Source organism: Pteropus medius, unplaced genomic scaffold (assembly GCF_902729225.1).
Source record: "Pteropus medius unplaced genomic scaffold, Ma_sr-lr_union100, whole genome shotgun sequence".
In the NCBI taxonomy this organism is placed as follows: Eukaryota; Metazoa; Chordata; class Mammalia; order Chiroptera; family Pteropodidae; genus Pteropus; species Pteropus medius.
The window spans coordinates 401786-427992 of record NW_024341754.1 but is presented as its reverse complement, the minus strand read 5'-3'; the positions used below and the strand labels follow the sequence as shown (position 1 = coordinate 427992).

The window sequence follows — 26207 nt, the reverse complement described above, 5'->3', positions numbered from 1 at the left end:
AGTAAGATGTAGCATATCCATGGTGTCAGATTCCACATAGTTTTCAACAAACTCCCACTTTTTGAATTTTGGTGTAGTATAAAAAAAAAAAAGTTCACAATTGTCTGAATTGGCTATTAAAATACTACTCCCTTTACTAACTACACATTTGGGTGAGTCCAGATCTTCTTCACACACTTCAACCAAAACAGCATGATTCAACAGAGTCAATGCAGAAGCTTTTTATTAAATCAGATAGTAAGAGGTTATAAAACTGTAAAACAATGCCACTTTTCTCACTAAATTGTTCTCATTTTGGAAAATATAATTATTTTTCACAGGTTATGTTAATATTTAATGGGTTTATTATTGTTTTCAAATGAACTAATAAAGAAATATTTTTAAATTTCTCAGTTTTAATAGCTAATATGGTAAATATTTATAGATACAATCCACATAAAAGCTCTTTGGGAGGGGTCTTAAATAATTCTTAAAATGTAAAGGAGTTCTGAGACCAAAAAGTTTAAGAAGCAGCATTTAGTGGATTCCTCAGGAAAAAGTATATGTTCACATTTTTGCCAGTGGCCTTTATACTTGAACACAGTATAAGGGGATATAAAATTCTTGAATCATCTTTTATTTTTAAAATATCTGGAAAAGTCTGTTTCATTGTTTCTGGCATAAACTGCGACTGTAGAGAAGTCTGGTACCAATTTAATTTTCTTTTCTTTATAAGTGACTAGTACTTTTTGCCTGGATGCTCAAAGGGGCTTTTCCCCTTATCTTTAAAGACCAATAGTTTACTAGAAAATGTCTTGGTTTTGACTGTTCTGAGTCAGTTTTCTCCTATACACGATATGCTCTTTCAATATGTAGATTTATGTCTTATTTTATTACAAGAAACGTCTCAAAATTTCGTTTTAAACAGTTATTCTGATATATTGCTTTGGTATTCCTCAGGGGAATAAGTGTGTGTGTGTGTGTGTGTGTGTGTGTGTGTGTGTGTGTGTGTGTGTGAGAAGAACTCTTTTGCTTGTTTTCTATAACTATCGCTTTCTCTTGAAACCTTTTTAATTCTCCTTTTTGCCCTTAATTGTGCTTTTTACCCTCATTTTTATTTCTAAAAACTTTTAATTTTTTTCCCGAGATTTCTTAGTTCTCATTTAATACCCGACTGTTCTCTATACATATCACTTTTAAGCTTTTCTAATTCTGATTTTCGCTGTTCCGTCAACGCACCTATTATTTTCTTTATTCTATTTAAAAATATTAGGTTGAAGTTTTCATCTGCTTCGTGACCACATTTTTCTAGTGTGTTACTGACTACTGGAACATTATAAGATTTACTGCATTTTCGCCTTGTTTCCACAGTACCATGTATGGCATTAGGTCATATTCCTTACGTGGTCCCAGTCTTACACGAGGTTGGTTTTCCTGGACTATGAAGCACCCTTGCCTCTAGCACGCCACCTGGAGTCCCGCCGTCGCCCCTACTACGCGGCCGTGAGCCCCGCCTACGCACTTAGCACACCGCCCAGGCCCCGCCCACGCGCTTAGCTCACCTCCCAGGCCCCGCCCACGCCTTGCGCACGCTGTCGCGGGCCACGCCCAGATTCTTGCCTCTCCCTGAAGCGAGGCTTGCTGTATATTTTCCCGCCATTTCCAGCTCTTCGTGAGGAGCACTGGATGATTTCGGTGAGATCCAAAGCCTTCTGGGATCACGGCGGCCAAGTGGGTAGGGAAGGCAGCTAAACAATAACTACTGGTAAATTTGAGACTCTGCTCAATCCCCACTACCTCTAGAAATTTGGCGAGTCTTACCTTCACAAACCCCGTTAATTACCTTTCTTATAGGGGTTCATCTGGCCAATTCATTTGACTAGAATTGTTGTTGCTGCTCTTAAAGAAACCAGGGCATATATGGTGGGAGCTTTTCAGTAGTTCTGTAGACTCACTTCCTGGTAGAAGTTAGTGTATCCCGAGCAACAGATAGAAATCTGAAGTTCATGGCTCTTAACTGTGTAACACCGTTCCATTGAACTGTTTATTCAGTAAGCTTTTATCGTGAATCTTACATTATGTGACAAAAAATGTTAAAATGTGGTGGAAAATAGCCGTCATTCTTTCAGCAAACCTCTCCATAAAACATTTAAAAACTTTTTTTAAAGAAAAGACTTCGATGGGGGCAAAATTATTTTCCTTTTTCCTTTTTGAATATTTTCCCAATTTAATTTTAAAGGAAACCAAACATAGATATTATATTCTTCGATACCATATTTATGAAATTAAACATGGATTCATTAAACATGAATTAATTACAGCTCCATTTATATCAGCTCAGTTTTGTATTTTTGACATGTCAGTTCTTCATTTAAAAATATTACAAGGTCACATTTTCATAGTTATGTATTTAACAAATTATATGGAATTATATAAAGTATATGGAATTATATATAGTATTTGCAGAAAACAAAATGTATGGTTGCCAGGTCTAACAAAAAGGCTTACTTAATGTGGTAGCAGAAATTTGACACAAGGAATAAGGAGACTTGGGTTCTAATCCTAGAGCTGCCACTAACTAAAGATGGACCTTTGGACAAATCATTGAATTTCAGTAAACAGCAAGTACATCTTTTGAAAAATGTTGGGATTGGACAAAACATTTGACTTTCAAGGCCCTTCCCAGATCTAGTTTATGTAGAGTAGAAGGGAAAGTGTACAAGCTGAGACAACATTGTCATTCACAAACCATATTTCCCTTAGTTAAAATGTGTCCCAAGTGTCTAATATGTGATCTTCTCTATTTGGTCCACTCTTCTTGGTTTCATCTCATGGTATTGTAGGAAACTATTAGGAAATAAATGGATGATTCTTTTTTAAAAAGATTAATTACAAATTAATACATGAATTAATCCAGAAAACTTGGAAAGCAAAAATGTGTAAAGGCAATACACACACATACCCATAATCACATCATTCAAAAAGAATCTCATCATTGTCCTATTTCCTAATATATATTTTTTCTTATTAAAAAATGATACAGTCTGCAATCTGATTTTTTCACTTGAAAAGTTTATGTACTTCCTTAAAACAAGTTGGAATACCCACAATAATATGCCCACATCCCAATAAGATAGCAGAAGCTAAGCGAACATTGTTACATAGATTTTTAGAACAGCTCTAATTCTATCACACCCCAGATTTTTCTTATTTTTTTTTCTTTATATGCTCCAGAATGGATTGGTTTCACTGCAACCGGTGTTTCCGAAAAGATGGGGCCCATTTCTTTGTCACCAACTGTGGCCATATTTTCTGTAGAAAGTGTGTGACTCTGGGTAAGTGACTTAACTGCTTTTAGATTCAGGCAAAAATGTTTTTAACCTAGAAGTAATGATTAGCCATTTCTCTGTGTGACTTGGGATAAAAATCACTTAGTAGGTCAAAGGTGGTGTGGATATGGTAGGAAACTGTTGATTGTGGAAATCGGAGGAATCCATTAATAAAGAATGATTTAGCAAATGGAATATCCATTAGTTGAGCACCAAAAGGTGCTTGTCAGTATTTTGAAGCCTGTAGCAGGGAAAGCCACGAGATTATCAGACAGATTAGACAAGAGAGAAGAAATAAGAATAACAAATAGAAATGGGGGAAAGTTTTGTTGATAACTAGCCATTTCTAATGGGAAGTGGTCTGTCTAGTCTGTGAAATCAATTTGATTAGAAAGGATGATTGTGATGATGATGGTGGTGGTGATACCCTTGCAATTTAAAAAGTATTTTCACATGTACCAATTTTATTTATTCTCACCACAGTACCAGGAGATAATTATTAGTAGGAAATGGTTCGGATAGGATAAGTGGTTTGACCAAGTTCTTGCAGCTATTAAGTCTTAGAAATGAGACTTGAATTTAAAGTGGTGGTTTTTTGTTTGTTTGTTTGTTTTTTTAATGCTAAAATTTTTACAAGGTGTAGAAATAGCCTGGAAGAGGGACTTAGGATAGGGTACTTGGATCAGGGAAGATTTCATAAAAAGTGTTGCTTTAATAAAGTTTTGAATAACAAACTGGAGTTTGCCAAGTGGTTAAGGCAGGGAAGATCACTCTAGTTTAAGAGCACAGCATGTATAATGGTATACCACATCATAAGAACATAGTGCAGGGGACTACACATAGTTGAGATTTGTAGAGCATGAAAAATAGGTAAGAAATGGTGAGAGATGAGGCTAGAGAGGTAGGCAGTGGCCGGATGATGGAAGGCTCTATACGCCAAGCTGAAGAACCTGAACTTTATCCTGCAGGTGATGGAAAGCTGTGAAAGTTTGTTTTGTGTTTTTCTTAAATAGAAGAATAGTTTGCACTTGCTACCTTATTCTGGCCATAATATGGAGGGAAGGCTGGGAAAAACCTTTAGTCCCCAAGGAAAGAAGAGTCAGATTAGGTAGCCTCTGGACAAGCTTTTTTTCTCTATATGAATCTCATGACCCTTTTAAGTTACCTGCTAATGTAACAAAGCAGCTCACTTTGGAATGGTTTCTCTGAGTGAAGTATATGTCATGTGATGTTTTCTCCTGACATGGCATTTGTCTTAATAACCAGCACCACTACTAAAATTTCAACTTACAAGGAAAGATTGGGAATTTTAATTTTCTCATCTTTCAGAATGGGTTCATTAGAGAATGAGAGTAGGAGAGCTTCAGAACAGGAACCAGGAATATTAGCAAAGTGAGAACAGGGCAGGAATAATTGGGGAGTTTCTTACAGTACCTAATATGTGCCTACTGTGAGGTAGATAGGATAAAAAAGAGTAACTTAAAGTTGGTATTATTGGTACTCTTATATTCTTCCCAGTACTCTTATAAATGTACTCCAGTACTTCTGCCAGGACATTAGAACTTTCCCCCCTCACCCACAGAAGAAAGTTGGAAATTCATAGAGAGGGAGATAAGTAGAGGTACAGTGCAAAAGTCTTAACTTGTCATCAACATGCAGGTTTGGAAATATTGATTTAGAGAACAGAGCTCATATTGATGTCCTTTTATAGCAAACGGTATTCTAAATTCAGTAAGAACCCTCTTCTCTTGCTAGCCTACTTTACTGTTACCATGTACTCTAGGAAAATCTTACCTCTTGTCTATGAGAACCATTTTTTTTTTTTCTTTCTCCCGCTAGGAAAATGTTTTATTTGTAGAGCTGCCTGCAAGCATCTGGCTCTTTCTGATAATGTAAGTTTTTCATTCCCTCCCACAGACCATCTTATCCCATTCCTGGCCTATAGGAAGTATACAAAGAGTATCATTGATGAGCAACTAAGCACTAAAATTTAAAAAGAAAAGAAAAGAAACCAAACTCAATGATAGCAGTTAAAAAAAGGAGGGGGGGAGGATAAACAACAGATAGAAGAATTATTTGTAGCTCCTAAGGTAAGGCGAATTAGGATATATAGTCTACATCTCCTAGAGCAGTGGTGATCACCCTCTCACTTAGCGCAGTGAAATGATCCCTGGCGCTTTATTTATTTATTTTTTGCCCCTCTTTAATTCCTCCCACCACCACCACTTCCACCCCTGACCTGCAAATGTTGCCATCTCCCCTTAAGAACTGGATCTCTGAAGGCGGGGTGTCTCATCCCACACGCTCGCTGTACACACTGGGGCCTGGCACCCCCGGTGCACTTGGGGGGCCCGGTGCACCCAGGGGCTAATGCACCCGGGGTATGGTTCGTGGCTCCACCTGAGGCGCGAACCCAGGACCTTCTGCATGTAAAGCAGATGTGCTAACCACTACACTACCAAGCGCTTTAAAAAAAGTAGTACATCCTTTGCTATATTTGCCAGTATTTTATTTCATTTTATTCCATTATGGATATGCTCATTGTTTGTCTTACTCTCTTCATAGATGAAACCTCAGGAGAAGATGTACTTCAGAAACCCTGTGGAGACAGCTTTGCAGCATTTTAATCACATCTCTCAGGTATGAGAAACAAAAGTGAAAAAAAATCTGATTCTCCAGGCAAGTTTTAATTGCATCTTATTTCTTTATCAAAAGTTCTCTTTAGACTCCATTTATACACAATGGGGAGAAATTGGCTGTTCTTTTTGCATTCTTCACTGATGGTACAAACCTCAACAGTTAACTTTTTACTGACCCAGAATCTGTGATAGGCTGTAAAAACGATGCAGCTGATATCTTGCCTTGTTCTATTAATTTTTAAGGATAAAGAAGGGTCTAGGGAGCTTTATCATCTTTCTGTGTAGATTAATGAATCTTCTAAAAACTGATTTGAATATATAGGCCTGCAAACAATGGATTTAGTGGTCTCTCAATCTTGCTTATAGACTTAAGTTCAAGAATGGATTTCTTGTTTCCCATTCTCACTTTTCAGTAACTTTTCTTAGTAATGTATATATATTTAATTCTTTATTTAGTGTTCATACTTGGTTGCCTAAATTTGGTTGCCCAAATTTTAGAAAATATTTTTCTTTTCCTGATGCATCATATGTTGGCAGACCATTGACTTGGTCAGGAGCAATAGGAATATAGAAGAACCTAGAGAGAAGGCAGGACAATCATTTGAGAGAGTTCCCAAATTGTAAAAGCTTTAGTTTTTCCCTCCCCTCCCCAATTCTTCACTGAGATTATTTCATAGTCTCATGAGATTCCAATCTTGGCATGTTTCTTGAGATTTTATTACTGTTCTTCTACTCTTCCTTCTCATTTTTAGGAGACTATCCCTTTCCTAAACATGAGGAAGAGCCCTAGTCATTTTCTGGCTAAAGATGGTAGATTTAATTTTTCTTTGGTGTCTCACCCTTAATCCTAACTCTAGAGATAGAGGAAGGGGAATTGAGGCTTTGGCTGCTTCCTGCTTTTAGCTGCTTGAGTGAACTGTCATATTTTAGATACTATTTAACATTATGGGGAGGTAAAATCCAGCTGAGACTGAAGGAGAAAAGTAAACAAGGTCACATGAACAAGAGAAAGAGCAGACCTTTGGTTAGTAACTAAACCCAGGATTAGTTAATGATTAGTAGGGAAATTATATGCAGTCTGAATCTTAACCTACCTAATCATGAGACCAATTATACATGGTCAAATAATCAAGATAAAATAAATAGAAAGGCTCAGTTAATCATCACTTTAGTGAAGGGCCAGTTTGGTAAAGTCAGCAATGTCTGAAAATGTGTTTTCCTAATTTGTGAACTTGAGTAACTGATCCAGGTAATATCTACATTGCCTCATTCAGGCTTCTGCTTAATTTTCCTTTCTCAGTCAGACATTTACTGACTCTCATACCTGAGATACTCTCTATTTCTTACTCTACTTTATTTTTCATCATAGCTCTTATCTCTAACATTATATAATATATTAATATATTTATTTATTGTCTGAATTCTGCACTGGAACGTAGTAAGCTCCATGAAGGCAGAGATTTGGTTGGTTTTGTTTATTGTCGTATGCTCAGCTCTTCAAATAGTTCTTAATATGTAGTGGACACTCAAAATATTGTTGAATTAATGGAATGTTGATCTGAATATCCATTCATGTTTTAATTATCCCCAATCTCTGTAATGACCTGACAAGGGTATTTTTCTGCTGTACTACTATATAGCAAATAGTTGATCAAGCTACCTGTTTTGAATTCTTTACTCACCTTCAGATAAAACTATCTTTGAGGATTGGAGAGCCCCATACAGACCTGTTAGATTTCTTCTATTCCCAGGTCAGAGACTGCATATCCACAACTAGCCATCTTTCAAATGCATGCCAGTTAATTGTTTCTTCTTCTGAAAAGCCACCTCTGATTCCTGTAGGCAGATTTTGGCTCTGTCCTTTGTATTCCTGTCCCACTTGCTCTTAAGTATGCAAAAGTACTTAACTCTGCAAAAGTGTTTTAATGTTTTTGTTCATATGTCTGTTTCTCTTACTAAACTGAAGCTTTTGAAAGTCCGATATCATCTTTGTATTGCCCAATGCCTAACTAGGTACCTGGTACAAATTAGCTGCATAAGAAATGTTTGTTAAATGAATGAATACACATTAAGGCTGGGAGGGAGGGAGAGAGAACTAATTTAAGATAAGGTCAGAGAGTGAGGCTTGATGGTATAGGGACTTGTAGGCCATGGTAAGTAATTTAGATTTTCTTCTAAGTGCAGTGGGACACCATTGAAGGGTTTTAAGCAAGGAAATGGCATTATCCAATATATCATATTCAAAGATAATCTGGCTGATGAGTAGAGAATGGACCATAGAGAAATTAAGAGTAGAACTAGGGAGAGCAGTTGAGGCTATGGGAGAAATCTAAGTAAGACTGGGCTAGAATGGTGGCAGTAGAAATGGAGAGGGGTAGTTAAATCTGAGATGTGTTTTCTAGGAAGAACTAGTAGAATTGCTGTTGATTTGGATGTGGAAGATGAGAAAAAGAGAGGAATCAAGGAAGACCTCTGGGTTTTTATCTTAAACAGCTAAGTGGGATGATTGTACCCTTTACCAAGACTGAAAAGACTGTTTTGAGGGAAAATACCATTTTGGACATATTAGGTTACAGATACTTATTAGAAATCCAGGAGGAAAAATCACAAGGCAGATAAATTTACTATTGTGGAGCTCAGGACATAGGTCAAGAATAGAGATAGTAAGTGTGGAACTCATCAGGATATAGATAGTTTTTAAAGCCTTGGGACTAGATGAGATCACCCAGAGAAAGAGTTCCTTCAATATCTAGTGATTAGGTACAGGAGAAGAGAAGTTAGCAAAGAGGTGAAAACAAGGAGAGCGTGATGTCACAGAAATTAAGAAAGGAAAGTGTTTCTAAAAGGAAGAAATAACCAGCTGAGTCAAATACTGTTGAAAAATGAAGATGAGTGCAAAGGAGGGTTGACTTGATTTGGCAACATGTGGATCAATGGTGACCCTCATAATAGTGTGGTGAGTAGTCTTGAGAAAGAGAACTATGCTAAGCCTCTCCTCAGTGCTCTACAGTCTGGTTTTATACTGTTTCACTGAAACTGCTCTTACAAGCACATCAACAGCCTCCTTGTTATCAAATCCAATGAATGCTTTTTTTGGTTCTTATTGTGTTTGATTTCTCAGCATTTGAGACCCACTCTCTCCTTAAAATATTATTCCTTTGGCTACCATAACCAACTTCTGTTATCTCTTTGTGTTCTTTTTCCTGTCTAGCTCTTAAATAGTTATATTTCACAGAATTCTATACTAGGTACTTCCCTTATTTTTTATACTGTGCATGGATAATCTCATCCACTCCTATGCTTTAGTTATCATCAACATATAGATGACTTCCAAATCTATTATCTATTATCTCCAGTAAAGATCTCAGCTTAATTGTCACCTAGGAAGAGCCTTTGCTGATCACTATATCTAAATTAGGTCTCCCCCTTTACTCTCTGCCATAGACTATAAGCTCCATAGAGACAGGGACTAACTGTGTTTTGTTCAATGTTGTATACCCTGCAATGATTAGTTTTGCTACATAGGAGGTACTCAGTAAGTCTGCTGAATGAATGAGAGTGCTCATGCTCTCACGCATGCTTTCTCCCTCTCCCCCACCCGCTTCTTTCTCCCTCTCCTACCCTTCCTCCCTTTGTCTGTCTGTCTGTCTCTCTCTCTATCTCTCTATTTCTCTATTTCTCTATCTCTCTGTCATCTATCTCTCCAGAGTCATACATATATTTGCTGACTTGATATCTTCCCTAATTCAACATGTTCCAAACTTAACTCATTGTTCTTAATAGCACTCCATCATGCCCACCAACCACATACACACAGGAAAAGAGGCTACTCTTCCTGTGTTTATCATGGTGAGTGATAACCACCATCTACATAATGACCAAACCAAAAATCTAGAGTCATTCTTGATTTCTTTTTAAAAAATTATTATTCAAATACAGTTGACATTCAACATTATTTTATATTAGTTTCAGGTGTACAGCATAGTGTTTACACATTTATATAATTTATGAAGTAATCTCCCTAGTCTAGTACTCATCTGGCACTATACATAGTTATTACAATATTATTGACTATATTCTCTATCCTGTACTTCAAATCCCCATGACTATTTTGTAACTACCAATTTGTACTTCTTAATCTCTTCCTTTTTCACCCAGCTCCCCAATCCCCCTCCCATCTGGCAAACATCAGTTTGTTCTCTGTATCTATGAGTCTGTTTCTGTTTTGTTTGTTCATTTATTTTGTTCTTTAGATTTCACATATAAGTGAGATGATATGGTAGCTGTCTTTCTCTGACTTATCTCACGTAACATAATACCCTCTTGGTCCATATATGTTGTCACAAATGGTAAGATTTCTTTCTTTTTCTGGCCAAGTAATATTCCATTGTATATATATATATATACCACAACTATCTAGTCACCTATTGATGGGCACTTAGGTTGCTTCCATATCTTGGCTGTTATAATTATAAATAACACTGCAATTAACATAGGGATGCATATATCTTTTTGAATTAGTGTTTTGGATTTCTTTGGATAAATACCCGGAAGTGGAATTCTGGGTCATAAGATAGTTCTATTTTTAATTCTTCAAGAACCTCCATACTTTTCCATATTGGCTGTACCAATTTGCAATCCTACCAACAATACAATCCCACCAACAATACAATCCCATTTCTCCACATCCTTGCCAACACTTGTTTGTCGATTTATTTATGATAGCCATTCTGACAGATATAAAGTAATATCTCATTGCAGTTTTAATTTGCATTTCTCTGAAGATTAGTGGTACTGAGCATCTTTTCATATGTCTGTTGGCCATCTGTATGCCCACTTTGGAGAAATGTCTATTCAGGCCCTCTGCCCATTTTTTAATTAGATTGTTTGGGTTCTTTTGGTGTTGAATTGTATGAGTTCTTTATAAATTTTGGATATTAACCCCTTAAGAGACATGTCATTGGTGAATACCTTCTTTCATTCAGCAGATTGTCTTTTTGTTTTGTTGATGATTTCTTTTGCTAGGCAAAAACTTTTTAGTTTGATATAGTCCCATTTGTTTATTTCTTTCTTTTGTTTCTCATGCCCAAGGAGACATATCAGAAAAAATATTACTAAGAGCAGTATCAGAGATTACCACCTATGTTTTCTTCTAGGAGTTTTATGATTTCAGGTCTTACAGTTAAGTCTTTAGAGTCATTCTTGATTTTTTCTTCTTTTTTCATATCCAGTTCATAATTAAATCATGTTAGTTCTGTCTCTCTAAAATACTTGAATCTCTACTTCATCCTCAGCCTCCAAGTTCAGTCTACCATAGTTTCCCATCTGGATTACTGCAGTAACTTCCTAATAGATCTTTTTCCTCCAGTCTTTTCCCCTTTCCTATCAGTTCTCCATATTGAGGCCAGAAAATCATTCTAAATAGAAGTATGATCATGTTATTTTCCTATTTAAAACTATTCAATACAACCATTGATCAGAAGATAAAGCTCAGCCCCTTAACATGGCCCATAAGGCCAGACATGCATCGGTCCCTGCTTTTCTCTTCAGTCTCATCTTTTATCCAACCCCTCACTATAGTACAGAGACTAATCTATTTTAATTATTTATATAAATAATTTTCTCTGTTGCTTCTGGGCCTTTCTTCATGCTGTTCCATCTGTCTGGAACATGTTGTCCCCAAACATATACATAGATAAGTACACACAGCGTATAACACCATGTTGTTGTATTGTATTATAATTTTCTGTTTACTTACGTACATTTTCCCATGAAGACACAGGGACAGTGTCAATCTTACTGACATAGTACCAGGAACATAAGATAATTCAATAAATACTTTTTGAAAGAATGAATAGAATAATCTTTCCTGTTGAGGTTTTCCCTTAATGTGTGTGAAATATAGGAAAGTGGTAATGCTGGAAAAACTGTTGGAGAGAAATCTTAAGATTAAATCTGGCTGCTAGCTTGTAACTTCATTTCTTTGACCATTCATGCTCCTTTACATGTAATGAGAAACAGTTATACTCATCTTAGTTCTTGTAAAGAGCTAATTAAATTATGTTTATGAAAGCATTCTGAAAGATGTACTATATTAGTTTAAAGAATATTGTGGAAAACTTGTAGATTATGAAAGGTCACAAGCCTACAGGAAGATAATGAAAGACCACATAAGTAAGAAGAGTTTGTATTGTTTAATTGTTTTCAAAGAGAAGTATAAAATACTCTGTGTACTTTTTAAATAACAGCTTCATTGACATATATTTACATATTAAACGCACCTCTTTAAAGTGTGTAATTCAGTGGTTTCTAGTATATTCATTCTAGTATATAATTGTGCAGTAACCACTACCTAATTTTAGAAGATTTTTATCACTTGCAAAAGAAACCCATATACCCATTAGCAGACACTTTCCAAATCCTCTTCACCCTCCCCAGCCCTGGGTAATCACTAATTTACTTTTTGTCCATATAGGTTTGCTTATTCTGAACATTTTATAAATGTGGAATCATACAATGTGTGGTCTTTTGTGACTGACTGCATTCACTAAGTGTAATGTTTTCAGGGTTTATTCATATTGTAACATGTATTAGGACTTCACTAGTACTTCATTTCCTTTTAGGACCAAATAAGATTTCATGACATAGATGAATGTACATTTCATGTGTTCATTCATCAGTTTTTCTACTTTGGGGTTATTATGAATAATGCTGCTATGACCATTTGTGTATAAGTTTTTGTGTGGACATATATTTTCATTTCTCTTGGATATATACACAGGAGTTGAAATACTGGGTCAGATGGTTAACTCTATATTTAACTTTTTGAGGAACTGGCAGACTGTTTTCCCAAGTGCCTGCATCATTTTATATTCTTACCTGCAGTATATGAGGGTTTTGATTTCTCCATAGCCTTGGGACACCAACACTTGTTTTTAACTATCTTTTTTATTATAACCATCCTAGTGGGTATGAAGTGATATCTCATCGTGGTTTTGATTTGCATTTCTCTGATGACTAATGATGTTAAGCATCTTTTCATGTGCTTATTGGCCATTTGTATATCTTCTTTAATGTCTATTCAGACATCCTTTGCCCATTTTTAAATTAAGTTGTCTTTTTATTACTAGTTATAAAATTTTTATATATATTGTAGGTATAAGTCTCTTACAAGACACATGATTTGCAAACATTTTCTCCTGTTCTGTTGGGCCTATCCACTTTAAAATTAAGAACAAGTAACATAACTGTCCATTAAATAAATACGTGTAGAAAGAACAGACAAATAGAGTAGGAAATAAGAGAAGAGAGATTAAGAGGAAAAGAGGGAAAGATATAGATTCACAAAGAAATACAAATTCAGAGAAAAAGATACAAATAGATATATAGAAACTTTCATAAATTTAGTGTTGAGGTTGACAAATTTTTTCTAAAAGGACCAGTAAATATTTTAGGTTTTGCAGGCATACAATCTCTATTGCACTACACAACTCTGCTATTGTAGCAGAGAAGCAGCCAAGGACAGTATGTAAACAAATGAGTATGGCTGTGTTCCAGTAAACTTTATTTACAAAAACAGGTAGCTAGCCATGGTCAGTAGTTTGCTGACTTTGAAGTCATATGTTTTGCTAATATATACATAAATAACTATGATACATACCATTTGAATAAAATCAGGTCAAGACCTGATCTTATCAGTAGAAGTTCTTCATCCCTCATTTGAATTAAAAAGTCAATCAACTGAGACGATCAGTGCTGCCTTTGTAGAAAGGTTTTATTTAGTCTAAGATTATTTTACCTAAAAAGCAGAAGCTAATCTGTCAGTGTTTAAGACTTCTGAAACAGTATAGTTGTGTTCTTTATCACCTTTGAGCAGGAGGTCGATGAACCAACCGTAAGCCAGTGTAAGAGGTAATATTGTTTTGATGGCAAACTGTGCAACCCAAAACTTAACTCCCAACTTAGTGGGCTGCTGTGGCTCTCCCATTCAGACTGGGTACCTCTGACATCTTATTAATAGTCCTCCAATTGCTTTTGATAAGGAAGCATTTTTAGGGTTCTTTTTTGCTCAAGTCTATTCTCTCCGAGCACCACTATAATCTATTTCAGTGACAAATCTTAATGTAATTGCCTTTTCAAAACCCTTTGGTGGCTTTCCATCACCTAAGTTTCAGACTCTTGAGAGTGACACCTGGTTCCCTTAATGATCTGGTTCCTCCTAACCTCTGCAATCTCATCCACAACTACCACCTCACATTTTATATACCAACATAAGTTCTTAGGTAGGTTATTTATTACCTATTCTATAAAATAGACTTAGTTCTTTGCAGATCTTTTATATACCATATAGATTCATACATAACTCTGTGCCTGAAATGCCTGACTTCCACACTCTTAAGCTTGAATAATTACCTCTTAATCATTATTTTTGTGCTTCATATATACTTCTTATACAGCATATACTGCTTCATATACTGCATATCATCTGTGTTTTATTTATTTGTCTGAATGTCTCTTCTACTCTATGATGATGAGCTACTAAAGGACAAAGCTATTCATCTTAGTATTTCCAATTCCATGTATTCGTTACCCTGCTTCACCAATTATCAGTCTTCCTTTATCTATACCTACTGCCACCCCATCTAGATTATTTTAAAGCTAAAACCTAGATGCTACATCATTCAATCTGTAAATATTTCAGAGTGTATGTCTAAAACATAAGGACTCTTCTTAAATATAACCATTTAATGCTAAAATAATAATAATTCCCTGATATTATCAACTAATCAGTCAGCATTCACATTTCTGCAGTTGTCTCATTTTAAAACTTTGAGTTGAGTTTCTGGAAGGTCTATACAGTTCAATTGGTTATATTTCTTAAGTTTCATTTAAACTGTAAGTTTCCTCTCATTTCCTATTATTGTTGAAGAAAATGGTATTTTGTCCTATGGAGTTGTTCACAGTGTAGATTTTGTTCATTATATTCCCGCAGAGTCATGTGCTTGTCTGTGCACTGTGTTTCTGGTAAGTTAATAGTTAGATTTAGGCTTAATCAGATCATTTGATTAAAGGGGTGGGAGGCAAGAATACTATATAGCAGTGTTGTGTTCCACCAAAAGGTATATAATGGTCTTCTTTCTCTTGCTTCGTGTGATGGTAGCCATTGATGAACTTTACATAGATCCATAATTCATTAGGAGTTGCAAAATGCTAATATTTTAATTGTTATTCCTTTCTCATTTTTTTAAAGCTGGAATACATCTATAAAGAGAAATTTCCTTTTCTCAATCGTATGATTACCTCGAGATATAATTTTAAAATACTAAGACCTTTAGATATTACAGAATGAAGGAGTCAGTTTCACAAAAGATATTTAAGGCAAACTAATAGATTTTGAGTGTCAAAGGGAGATAGTGAATTTACCTTTAAAGTAAATTTCTCAAACTTAGCAACTCCTTTATAAATGTTCAAAACATTAAATTTCATGGGAATATAAATCTCAACTAAAAAAACCTTACATTTAAAAATAAGAATTAGGAAAGTCATTCTTTAGTACAAAAAATTTAGTCAGTCAAACTAATATTCATTTTCAAATATGTATTACTTTTATGAATAAACAAAACCACTTTTTAAAAAATAAGGCAGTAAAATGCACACCCCATGTTGGACCAAAATATCTTGTCTTATAATAAACTATTGAGCTTCCCCTTTGCTTCCATTATGGTGCCTCTCTCAGTATCTTTCGGTGATTCCTCCTTTTTTTTCTCCAACCTCTTGCTATTAACTGGACCTAATTCAGAACTGAAATTTTAAAATACTCTCTTCAGTAAATAAAATAAAAATCATGGTCCATGTTATCAGTTCTAAAATGAATGGGAATCCAGAGCATGATGGAGACCAAGATACCCTTACCCTAGTATGGAGATATGAGAGGAATCTGGGTTTAGAAGTAGGTATATTCATACATTATTCCAATAAATAGACAATATTTAACACTTGGAGATATCAAGACAGTGTTTAGCATTATCAACAGAACTACTTTTATTGTTATCTGCTCTGTTATTATATTAACAAAATAATCCTAACTTTAAAAAAAAAGTGAGTCTGCAGCCATGCCACCCTGAACAAGCCTGATCCCGCCTGATCTCGGAAGCTAAACAGGGTCAGACCTGGGTTAGTACTTGGATGGGAGATCACCTAGGAAGACCAGGTGGTGAAGGCGTAAAAAATAAAAAATAAGGGATTGTAAGCTGACAAGGTCCTTGCAATCTGTGAGGTCAGCTAAGGGTTGCTTGCCTAAAAATAAATAAACAAATAAACAAATAAAGTAAGTCTATGGCAATGCCACCCTGAACAAGCCCAATCCCATCTGATTTTGGAAGCTAAACTAAGCAGGGTCGGGCCTGGTTAGTACTTGGATGAGAGACAACCTAGGAAGACCAGGTGCCGTAGGCGTAAAAATAAATTTAAATAAAATAAGGGATTGTAAACTGACAAGGTCCTTGCAGTCTGTGAGGTCAATGAAGGGTTACCGCGTCTAAAAAAAAAAAAAAAGTGAGCAAAATTTTTCCTTTTTTAGCTACCCCCGCAAAAAGCCAACCTTTTTTATAAGGTTGAAGAGTTTGAATGAGACAGAATGAATTTGGTAACAATTGAGATTTTTTAAATACTGAGATTCATTTCCGAGTTAGATTTTAGAATCTTTGGTAGATGTATTTGAAATAGGCCAAACATTTGTACTCTAGCATCGGGTAAAACCACTTGTTTCTCTCCTCTAACACTTGCTAGTGATTGTTTTTTTTGGATTGGTCTTTTTTCTTGGAATGGTTCGATATAAGATTTTGGTTTGAATTTTTGGGGGGGTAGTAGGCAAAGTAGGCCTGCTTAGGTCTAGGCAAAAGGCCCTCCAGTACTCCATTCTGGCTCCCTGGAGCTCCACAGTGGGGTCTGCTTCCTGTGCATGTATAACTCTTGGTGGTCTCAAAGGGAGAAACTGTCTAGGCAGGATTTGGCTTTTCTTGGTCCTAGCATGGTACTAACTTAATTTCACTGCCAATTGATACTAAGAGTAGATTAGGATGTTTAGGATACTGTCTCTTGGATATATATTACATCTATCTATACTATTTGTTGTTTCCCTCCACTATCATTTTAGGGAACTCCTAGAGTTCTGAGTGACTTTTTTTTCTGTTTCTGCACTGTTCAGATTTTCTAAAGTGAACGTGTTTTACTTTTATTGAAAACACCTTTAAAAAAATAAAGTAGACTACAGTGAATTCTTTATCTAGAACTAGTACAGTTTGCTTTGAGTAGAAAGGAAAGAGACTAGAGACTATATAAACTCTTAAGTACAATTCTGTGGTTAGGTGGCAAAAGCAACTTGCAAGTTAGGTGAGAACAAAAATTTATGACAAGAATACCAAGATATAGGGAAGGACCTTAGACAAAAGGTTTATAGTTTAGAGTAGGAAAGAAGCAGATGAGACATAAATACTGCTGTGTATTCAAAAGTAGAGCCTGACAAAGCTGAAACCCTTTCTAATTATTAACTTTTGATCTGACTCAGTAATCTCATGATAGGCACATCAGTATATCAAATAGTAAAGTAAAGCAAAAGATAAAATTATTTGTCCATGCCCAGAAATAAAATTCAGAAATAGGTAATCCCCTTCTGTGTCTCTTTGCCCTTTACCATAGCATCATAAGCAGCCTGTCTCTGTGTGTATATCTTAGGAAAAGGAAATTGGTTACGAGTACTCCGGAATGTAGAAGCTGAGTCCTCGCTAATCAGATAAGTTCAAACAAATCTGATAAGTTATATCAGAACCAATTTTAGCTTGAAAAAGTTTTTCGGGTGTCATTCTTCTTGCTCAAAATTAAAGATTTTATTTTTAAAGGGCCCTTCTACTATGTTGGAATGTTCCCATTAAGATATTAGAAAGTCATTGTCCTGGAAATGAAAAGCTTTAGCTTTCCCTAGTGCTGAATCCTCTAGTTTTGGAGAGTCATGAATTAAGCCAGATGCTCCAGAAGAAAATGATCAGTAATAAAGTATGAATTAATGGATTTCCCTTTGTTGCCAGAAGTTAGGGGAAAGGAGATATTGGGGGTGTTTGTCAAAGGTCTGTTTTTCCCTAGTAGGTGTGGAGTTTCCAGAAGAAACAAACAGATCTCCTCATCGCCTTTTATAAACATAGAATTACAAAGTTAGAAGCAGTTGTGCAGGAGGCACAGCAAACAGTGACCAGCCAGGACAAGTGAGTAACACATCAAATCACCAGAGAGCTCTTTTTCTTTCAGATAAGCTGCTCATTAATTTCTTATGGTTGCAAAGCCTGAAAATTGCTCCATGTGTTTATGTTTGTTTTGAGCAAATCAGGTATGGAATTTTTGGTTCCCTCAATCTCCATTTTATTTTTCTCTTTCTTCCCTCAAGGGTCCCTCCTCCCTTCATAGCTTTCCTTTTCTGCTTCCCCCGATCAAAAACTGCTTCTTCAGAGAAATCAGATATAACGTTTTTACAGTGATAAGATAAGAGACATTTGAAACGTTACCTCTAGGAGGGTATATTTTAGAAATCTTAAGCTAAATAGTAGAATCCTTGATGAGAATTTTCTGACATCAGCAGACCAGAAGTGTGTGTGGACAGGAAATGGAATCCTGTGTAAACTCCTGGAATCATACCAACTGCTTATTTTAATGTCCACTTGATTCTTCTCACTATTAAAACTCTGCCATTGTCCCCCTGAATCACTAGATCTCTGACAGAAATACCATATGCAGTGGCAAGTGTCTCTCCATAAGCATTAACTAGATATTGATAATAATAAAAATCAGGTTTTTTTTATCCCATTGAACTGCTGGAGCTGATTGTTTCCATCTTTTGCCTAGAGAGCTGTCTGCCTTAAGGAAGGAGAATGGAGAATTGAAGAAATTTCTAGCCATCCTGAAGGTGAATGAAATGGATTTCCCTTACTATTATTTTCTCTCCTACTTTGCCTATCTGTCTAGCAGACTGAACAGAAGAGTGTTTCCTAAACTTTTTCACATCATGGTACATATAAGTGATAATGTGTACAACAAGCACACTGTAGCAAATGGATGAAGACACAGAAGGCTGTGGAGGGCTGAAAGGATCAATATTTAACACACTGGTAGCCCATTCTCTACGGAAATCTTTAGTAAAAGGTGAAAGATTTATATGATTTGAAGATAAATCAGAGTATGCCCGTTCTCGAATATCAGTAACAAATACCATTTAGAAAGCTCTCTTATAGAAGAGGCATCTGTTATAACTTAAAATTTCTCTTCAAGAATCTCAAGACACCTCAGGACCCTTCCTCTCCCTCCAACTCTATTTCCTAGACATTTCTCTCTTCCTAAGAATGTTGTTTGTATTTACATAATGTTTCTATTGATCCTATTGCTGTAACTATTTTAGTGTATTATAATCCTGTCATTTTTCTTTCTCTCCCTATATTTCCCCACGTATTTCAGTCTACAGGATTCCCAAGGTGTTTTTATGAAGGGGAACTAAGATTTTATTCCTTCAAAGCTAAAAATTTCCTAAGGAAACACTGCTGCTGTTTTTTCTCCTATTGGAAATTTTGGCAACCACAACTAGTGACCTTGCAGCTTAGTCATCTAACAAGATCCATTGATTAGGACTCTTGAACTGCAGTTTGCTTCACTCCCATTTTTTTTTTTTTTTTTTTCATCTATAGGAATCTCCAACTTGGTACCAAGGAAGCAGGTCAGTTTTATCAGGCTCCATACTAGCCCTCTTCGAACATTTCTGACTCTTGGCTGTAACTCCTGTATGGGCTCTGAGATGGAGGAAATGGTTGATGAACTTATCTTTTACTTCTCCAAGAAAGAAATACTCACTGAAAAGTACTGAAGTAAAATCTTGAATGTAATGATCGCCTTTAACCTTGAAATCCTACTCATTCAAAATTCAATTCACATGTCATTTTTTCTGTCAAGACTTTATTAGACAGAGTTAGATGTTCTATTATTCATTTATTCAATAAATATTCATTAAGCGACTACTGTTTATCAGGTGCTGGGTGTACATCACCAATTATTCTAATTGGTAATGTCTGTACCCTACCAGTTGTTAAATATTTTTAATATCAGCCCTGTATTGGTGGTTTTAAAAAGACATGGCCCCTGCACTTACAGAAGTTTTAGTCTGATGTTCTTTCATACTTCTGTACTTCTGATATACCCATTATAACACTTAAACATTACTTTATTTTTTTGTCTCTCCTACTAGCCGCTGAGCCTCTCAGAGATAGGAGCCCTATTTTAGTTATCTTTGTAATCTCAGTATTTAGGATGTATAAGCACTTAAATGCTTGTTGGATGGATGAATGAGGGAAGGGATGGAGAGAGTGAGGGAATGGACGGACAAATGGATAGATATATGTAAAGTTGAGATTACTTGGTAAGGCACTGAGGGAAGAAAGGAGGATTTCATAACTTCTATTATGGGCAATAAAGATGGAGAGAAGTTTTCACCGAAGGAGTTAGAAAGTCAAGGAATCTCATATGGAAACTTTGCCTCTATATTTTGGAGTAATACCTGTTAATACATAATAGTAAGCAATTTTTGCCCAAAGAAGAAGCTATTATTTCTAAAAACAATGATCTGATTTATCCTCTGATGTGGCACTTAACTTCTACATAGAGATATTAGAGCTGCCTTTTTTTTTTCCCCCTTGCAGGTCAATGACACCTCGACCAGTGGGCATTACTTCCCCATCACAGTCAGGTAGAGAGAACATTTTTTGTACAAATAACTGTGTGAGATGAGTAAATATCCATTTCCCATAAGGAAAATAGTTTCCTCTCGGAGATTAAGTGATTTTCCTAATTTTATGTATGATATGAAAAGATTATACAACCAGATAACCACCTGCAACAGATTGGCTAGGCAAGGCAGAGCACACTATTGATGGCAGTTTTTCATTCTGCACTTTATTCTTTTTCAGTTACTCCACGACCCAGTTCTCAGCATAGCAGCCAAGTGGTCAGGTGAGTAGGAAGCCTACACAACAACATTAAAACTGTTAGCAAAAGTTGGAAGATGAAAGAAATGCCTACAGGTGGCTGAGATAGGGACTGAGGAAACTTTGAGTCTATGTAAAAGTTTAACACCAGGTTTGTTTGTTTGTCTTCTTTTTGTCTCACCTTATATAGTCGGCCCTCCTCAGTGGAGTCTATTCCTTATAGAGTGGCTGGTCTTAGTAGCATGGGACAAGTAAGTAATAGTTACCTTCTCTTTCCAGACTGAGATTTCTAATGCTAAATGAAAGCAAAGATTTAAGGCAAGAATATTAAACTTATGTTGGTTTTTGCCATGCCTAGACTCTTCTTTTGGCAATGCAGACCTGATGTTAGAAGCTGACATAGAGAACGAATAGGAATGAAAAAGTGGAAGTGTTCAAGGACTAAAGTAACAGTGTCTGTCATGTTCATGTTAGAAGTAGGAAAGTGTGGATCTTTCTTGGACTAGCATACCCACTCCAAGAAAACAAAATATGCTTTAATATGTAGGTGAATAGCAAGGAATATGGAGGCTGGAAAATCAGGATATATTTACTGATTGATATTATTTGTCCATCAGGGAGCCAGAGGCCTTCAGGAAAGGAGCACTCCCAGAGACTCCTATACTGGTGAGAAAGGGGAGAAAAAAGTGTCAGAAACCAACATATTCCCTGCGTACACCATCAGTTTTCTGTGTATTGTATGCCATTTTACTTTGTTTTTATCGAGTGATTCCAGATATCCAAACATATATTACTGCTTTTCAAATAATGATATTTCTGTTCTCAGACTGATAAGGGGAAAATGAAAATCTGAGTGCTAGAGAGTCACTGAAAATTTCTGGTCAGGAGATGGATTACTTGAGTAAATTGACTTGGATTTTTATAATTGCCACGAGGTGGCAGTACAAGTTAGGTTTAAAAGGAAGGTTAACTAGATGCCGATTATGTTAGCCTGAAGGGTATCTGGCTTCTTCACTGTGTATTAAACGTAAAAATATTCCAGTGAAGAAATATTTTGGTTCCACCCACTTAATTTTTTGACTCTTTCCCTTTTGAACTCTTATTGTTACTCCCGTTTTCAAAGTCATTAGCCAGTCCATAGAGAATATATCGGAGATTTCCTTTTCTTTCCAAAGAGGAAATTTTGTAAGTTGCAAATCTCTTTCTGGATTATCATTCCAAATCATTTCCCTCCAACTCTTTCGCATTCACCCCTTTGAAAAATGTAGATGTTCTAGTTAATTTATTTTTGTTAGCTTAGTAGTAATATTCCGTATTTCATTCCTGATTTTAGTTATTTGAGGCTTTCTTCCTTTTTTCTTAGACAGCTAGCTTAGACCATTTTGTCGATCATTTCAAAGAACCAAAGATTAGAGCAGAAATTGAGATTAGAGCAGAAATTAATGAATCTGAGAATTGAAAAACAATAGAGAAAATCAACAAAACCAAAAGTTGGTTCTTTGACATACATATTGAAAATCTTTGCTCAACAGTTCCTTTGCCCTGGCCCTGAGTACACCTGAATCTTTTCTCTAGTTGGTGGATTATCTCACAGACTCATTTTATGCCTTTCAGAAACCCCTTCGCCAGCTTCCACTCACAGTATGTCTTATAGGTGAGTAACACTATGTATGCTTCCTTTTATTTGGGATCTCTTTACACTGACACTCTGACAGCAGCCCAGGGGGTTACTTCTCCACTAGCCTGTACCACTGAAGTTTATAATCTCCCTTGTAAACAAAAGAGAAGGTTGAATAGTACTGTGTCTGATATACATCTGAATTACTTAATTTCATTCTCACTTCCAAGCAGGGTCTGTGGCCTAAATGTATAGGCTTTCCCTTTACATATGTTTTTTTACCTATACCTTTCCTTTTCTCTGCTGATGGTTTTATTTCCCCTCCTTAGACCTTCATCTGCATCCTCTGGACTGGGGAGTTTTTCTTTCAGACCATCTCTAAGTGGTGGGGATTCAGGCCACGCAAGAGTCCTCACCCCCAACAATTCAGGTGAGTTAAGTAACCCCAAAGGATTTTTAGCTTCAACCATTGACATATATACTAAAATAAGTATTTTCAAGGTAAAAAAAAGTTGGGATTCCCCCCACCTCCCCACAAAAGAAAGCATTGTCTGTAGTTTGACTCCTTAATATTCTTTTAAATTATTCCATTTCCTTCACAGCGAAGGGAGGTTTTGGAGTTTGCCTAAATAGTACTCATCCTATCACCAGTATGGCTATTTAGCCAGAAAGTCAACCTGTAGAATTGCAATTCCTGTTTGAATGTTGCTAGAATTCAGAATTCAGCTCAATTCTGAATGAGAATGATAAAACCAGTATCCTATTTTCTCCCCCATCTTTTTCAAAAAGGTACCAGTCCTCATGATAAGGGGCTGTCCTGCCACAGCACACCAAAATCTTTATATTGTCTCTGCATCTTCCTACTCATAAACTCGAATCTCAGACCTGTCTGTCTCTATCCTGTCCTCACAGGAATAGAAGGGACTTTATAACCCCTCTCTTAGATTGCTTTGCTAATCTAAGCAATTGCTTTCCCTTTTGAGTAGTGTCCTGCAGATTAAGAACTACTCATTCACCCTGATCCACAAGTAACATTACCGAGGAACTGCCCAAGAAGTTATCTTTCACCATTCCATCCTTCAGGTCAGAGAGAGAGCAGAACCCCACTAGAGAGTCTTCCTGGTTTCCAGCTACCAGTCCTGCAGGTGAGCCCTGGCTAGTCTAACTTGTCTGTGTATGAAATATTCACATGGTTAGGCCTGCACATTAAATGCCTCCTTTTAGTCTCCTTTTAAAGTGGGAGAATATAACCAGTGGAGAATGACATGGATTTCAAGTGGTAACCATATGTACACAATTTTCCAGAATGGTCTCAGTTTCAAAGATTCTGTCAGATTAGTTTCCTAATTTGGGGTTTAAAAATTAGGTCACATAGTAGTGAAAGGCTTTAAATTTGAGAGGTCTTGGCCAGGGTGAACTAAGTATGTGTATACAACTGACAGTCCCAAGTTTCACAAAAAAGTATTCTCAATGGAAAGTATTTTTTGCATAGAAGTACTGCCTTAACTAGGAAGAAAAAGTTTTTTATTTCTTCTGGGATAGCTAGAATAATGTTTTGTAAATTTGATTCTAATCCAGGCAGAAAGGAGGAAAGAGGCCTAGGAAGGAGAAGAGGTTTAAAAGGAGCACACTAGTCAATGAAAAGTCCAGTCTTGCCTTTTAAGTTAACTTTTATGGCTTGGGTTTTGAGGATATTTAAGCCTTTTTTTTCATGCCAAGCTCCTGGTGACCCCAGGGACATACAAAAGTAGATAAATGTTTTACTCTCATATTCCAAAATTCCCTTTATTTCCATCAGCAAGAAATTAGGGTCTATGCCTTAATAGGCAACACTGGGGAAATAACATCCCTAAGATCCTACAAATGGAAGGATTAACCTACAAATGGGGACTTAAGAAACATATAAACCATCTACAAATATATGGGCCCCAATTGAATCATGATTGAAAAGAACTGTAAAAAACATGAGAAAGTTGAGGAAAATTGAATATCTGTTGGACATTTGCTTCTGAGGAATTAAGTTTTTTGGTAGGTATCATGCTATTGTGGTTACATTTCTTAACGTAGTCTATCTTTTGGAGATCAGCACTAAAATATTTATGGAAAGGAAGTTAAATGATTGGGTTTTGCTTAGTATAATCTAATGGAGAGGGTAGAAATGAAAAATTGGCCATGAATTATTTGTTGATGTTAGGTGATGGGTACATATGAGTTCATTATTACTACTCTACTTTTGTAGTTTTTGAAAATTTCCATAATAAATTTGAAAAGTCATTGAAGGAAGTACCACCTCCCCAGAGGCATAGTTCTGCCTCCCTGGTATAAATCTCTGGGTATGGTAGTAAAGTTCCAAGTCTTCCAAAATAATTTGATGTCTAGCATCTGTCATTATCACCAGAAATCACTGAAATATTGCAGAGTTTTATAAGGAGCAACAAGGCCTTTGTTACAGTAGATGTATCAAATCTTAGTTTGGAATAGTTATGGAATGGAGAAAACTAAGAGGAAGCAACAGTGGTTTGCTGTCTTGATAAACTTAATAAAATGGCTTGAAAGGGCCTGACTTGCCCTTTTGGTTATAAACACCCATTATCTGCCTTCCTGTCCTCTGCTGCAGACTCTCTACCAACAAAGGCAGATGGGAATAGCCAGGGAGAGAGAAGCATGGACCACTCCCAGATAGACCATCTTCAAGGTCTGATCTATACATACTGCTGAAGGACGGACTATAGCATGTAATACCCATTAGACATGATGGCCTTGGGAAATGTACCCCTGCCTGGTTTCTTCTTTTCACTCTGTACTTTTGATCTTGTATTACCTCCTTGGAGTGGTCAGGTTTTATATAAGACTAGTCCTTCAGGAAGATGTTTATATTTCTCCTACAAGATACATGTAGCTTTCTCATTTCTTACAATTTGAAACAAAGGTGGTAAAAACAGTTCTTTTCATCCTTGGGGGAGGGAGGTCATATGTTTATTAGCTATTGTTTTATTTCTGGATTTAATTTCTTAGCTTCCCATTCCCCCATTGCCAATGTTATCCAATAATTCTGTTCCTCATCCTAATTTATACTTTTTTTTCTATTTGCCTCGTTTCTTTTTTGCCTAGTTATTATTACATATGTTGATTTTCCTGTTAACGGTTGGATACACAGACTTTCAGCTTACTAAAGTACATAGATAATAAAGAGGATTCCCTTTTATTGCTACTGCATCTCTCTTTATTACAAGCTCTAGAATGGTGGAATGGGCAAAGAACACTACTACTGGGATCAAATATTTATTCTTTGGGTACTAAGGGGTAGAAGTGAGGAATTAAATGAGTGGGCCGCTGGAAAGCAGGCTTTAAGCAAAAATATTGGCAAAAGAGTGAAGATAGCAAGCATCTTCCAGAAATTAATTAGGTCTTAGGAATGACCTTGTAGTTGAACTAAGATCCCATTACCCTCTCTGGAACTCTGAATTTATTTTTAAAGGCATTTCTAGACACACCTCCCCTTCTGAGCAAGATCTGGTGCTGTAGCAGGTGCAGGAAACAATCTGCTTAGTGATAGATATTGATCTACTACTGCCTTTCAAAGTTTCTGTTCTTTTATCTCAATATAGCCCAAGGTTTCAAAAATAAA

The 26207-nt window shown here is 36.2% G+C and overlaps 1 protein-coding gene, 1 non-coding gene and 2 pseudogenes across 5 annotated transcripts; 3 read left to right on the top strand and 1 right to left on the bottom strand.

Moving 5' to 3' along the window:
• Positions 1 to 1566: 1566 nt before the first annotated feature.
• On the top strand, positions 1567 to 25790 carry RNF212B (ring finger protein 212B). 4 transcript variants are annotated; one of them, XM_039851469.1, is made up of 15 exons: positions 1567 to 1674; positions 3214 to 3314; positions 5148 to 5200; positions 5874 to 5948; positions 18089 to 18204; positions 18839 to 18899; positions 19672 to 19700; positions 20677 to 20723; positions 20944 to 20986; positions 21152 to 21212; positions 21579 to 21627; positions 22576 to 22615; positions 22909 to 23009; positions 23663 to 23724; positions 25197 to 25790. In XM_039851469.1, the coding sequence occupies exons 2-15, from the start codon at positions 3215 to 3217 to the stop codon at positions 25260 to 25262; spliced, it is 903 nt and encodes a 300-aa protein (XP_039707403.1). In that variant the 5' UTR covers positions 1567 to 1674; position 3214; the 3' UTR covers positions 25263 to 25790. The 4 variants fall into 4 exon arrangements, with proteins under 4 accessions (XP_039707403.1, XP_039707405.1, XP_039707424.1 ...); XM_039851471.1 differs by having other exon boundaries at positions 1599 to 1714; XM_039851490.1 differs by having other exon boundaries at positions 1622 to 1710.
• On the top strand, positions 16050 to 16169 carry LOC120594213 (uncharacterized; annotated as a pseudogene).
• On the top strand, positions 16279 to 16402 carry LOC120594176 (uncharacterized; annotated as a pseudogene).
• Positions 19054 to 19173, bottom strand: LOC120594219 (U5 spliceosomal RNA). Its single transcript, XR_005650518.1, has one exon. It is a non-coding gene; the product is annotated as a U5 spliceosomal RNA (small nuclear RNA).
• Positions 25791 to 26207: the final 417 nt, after the last annotated feature.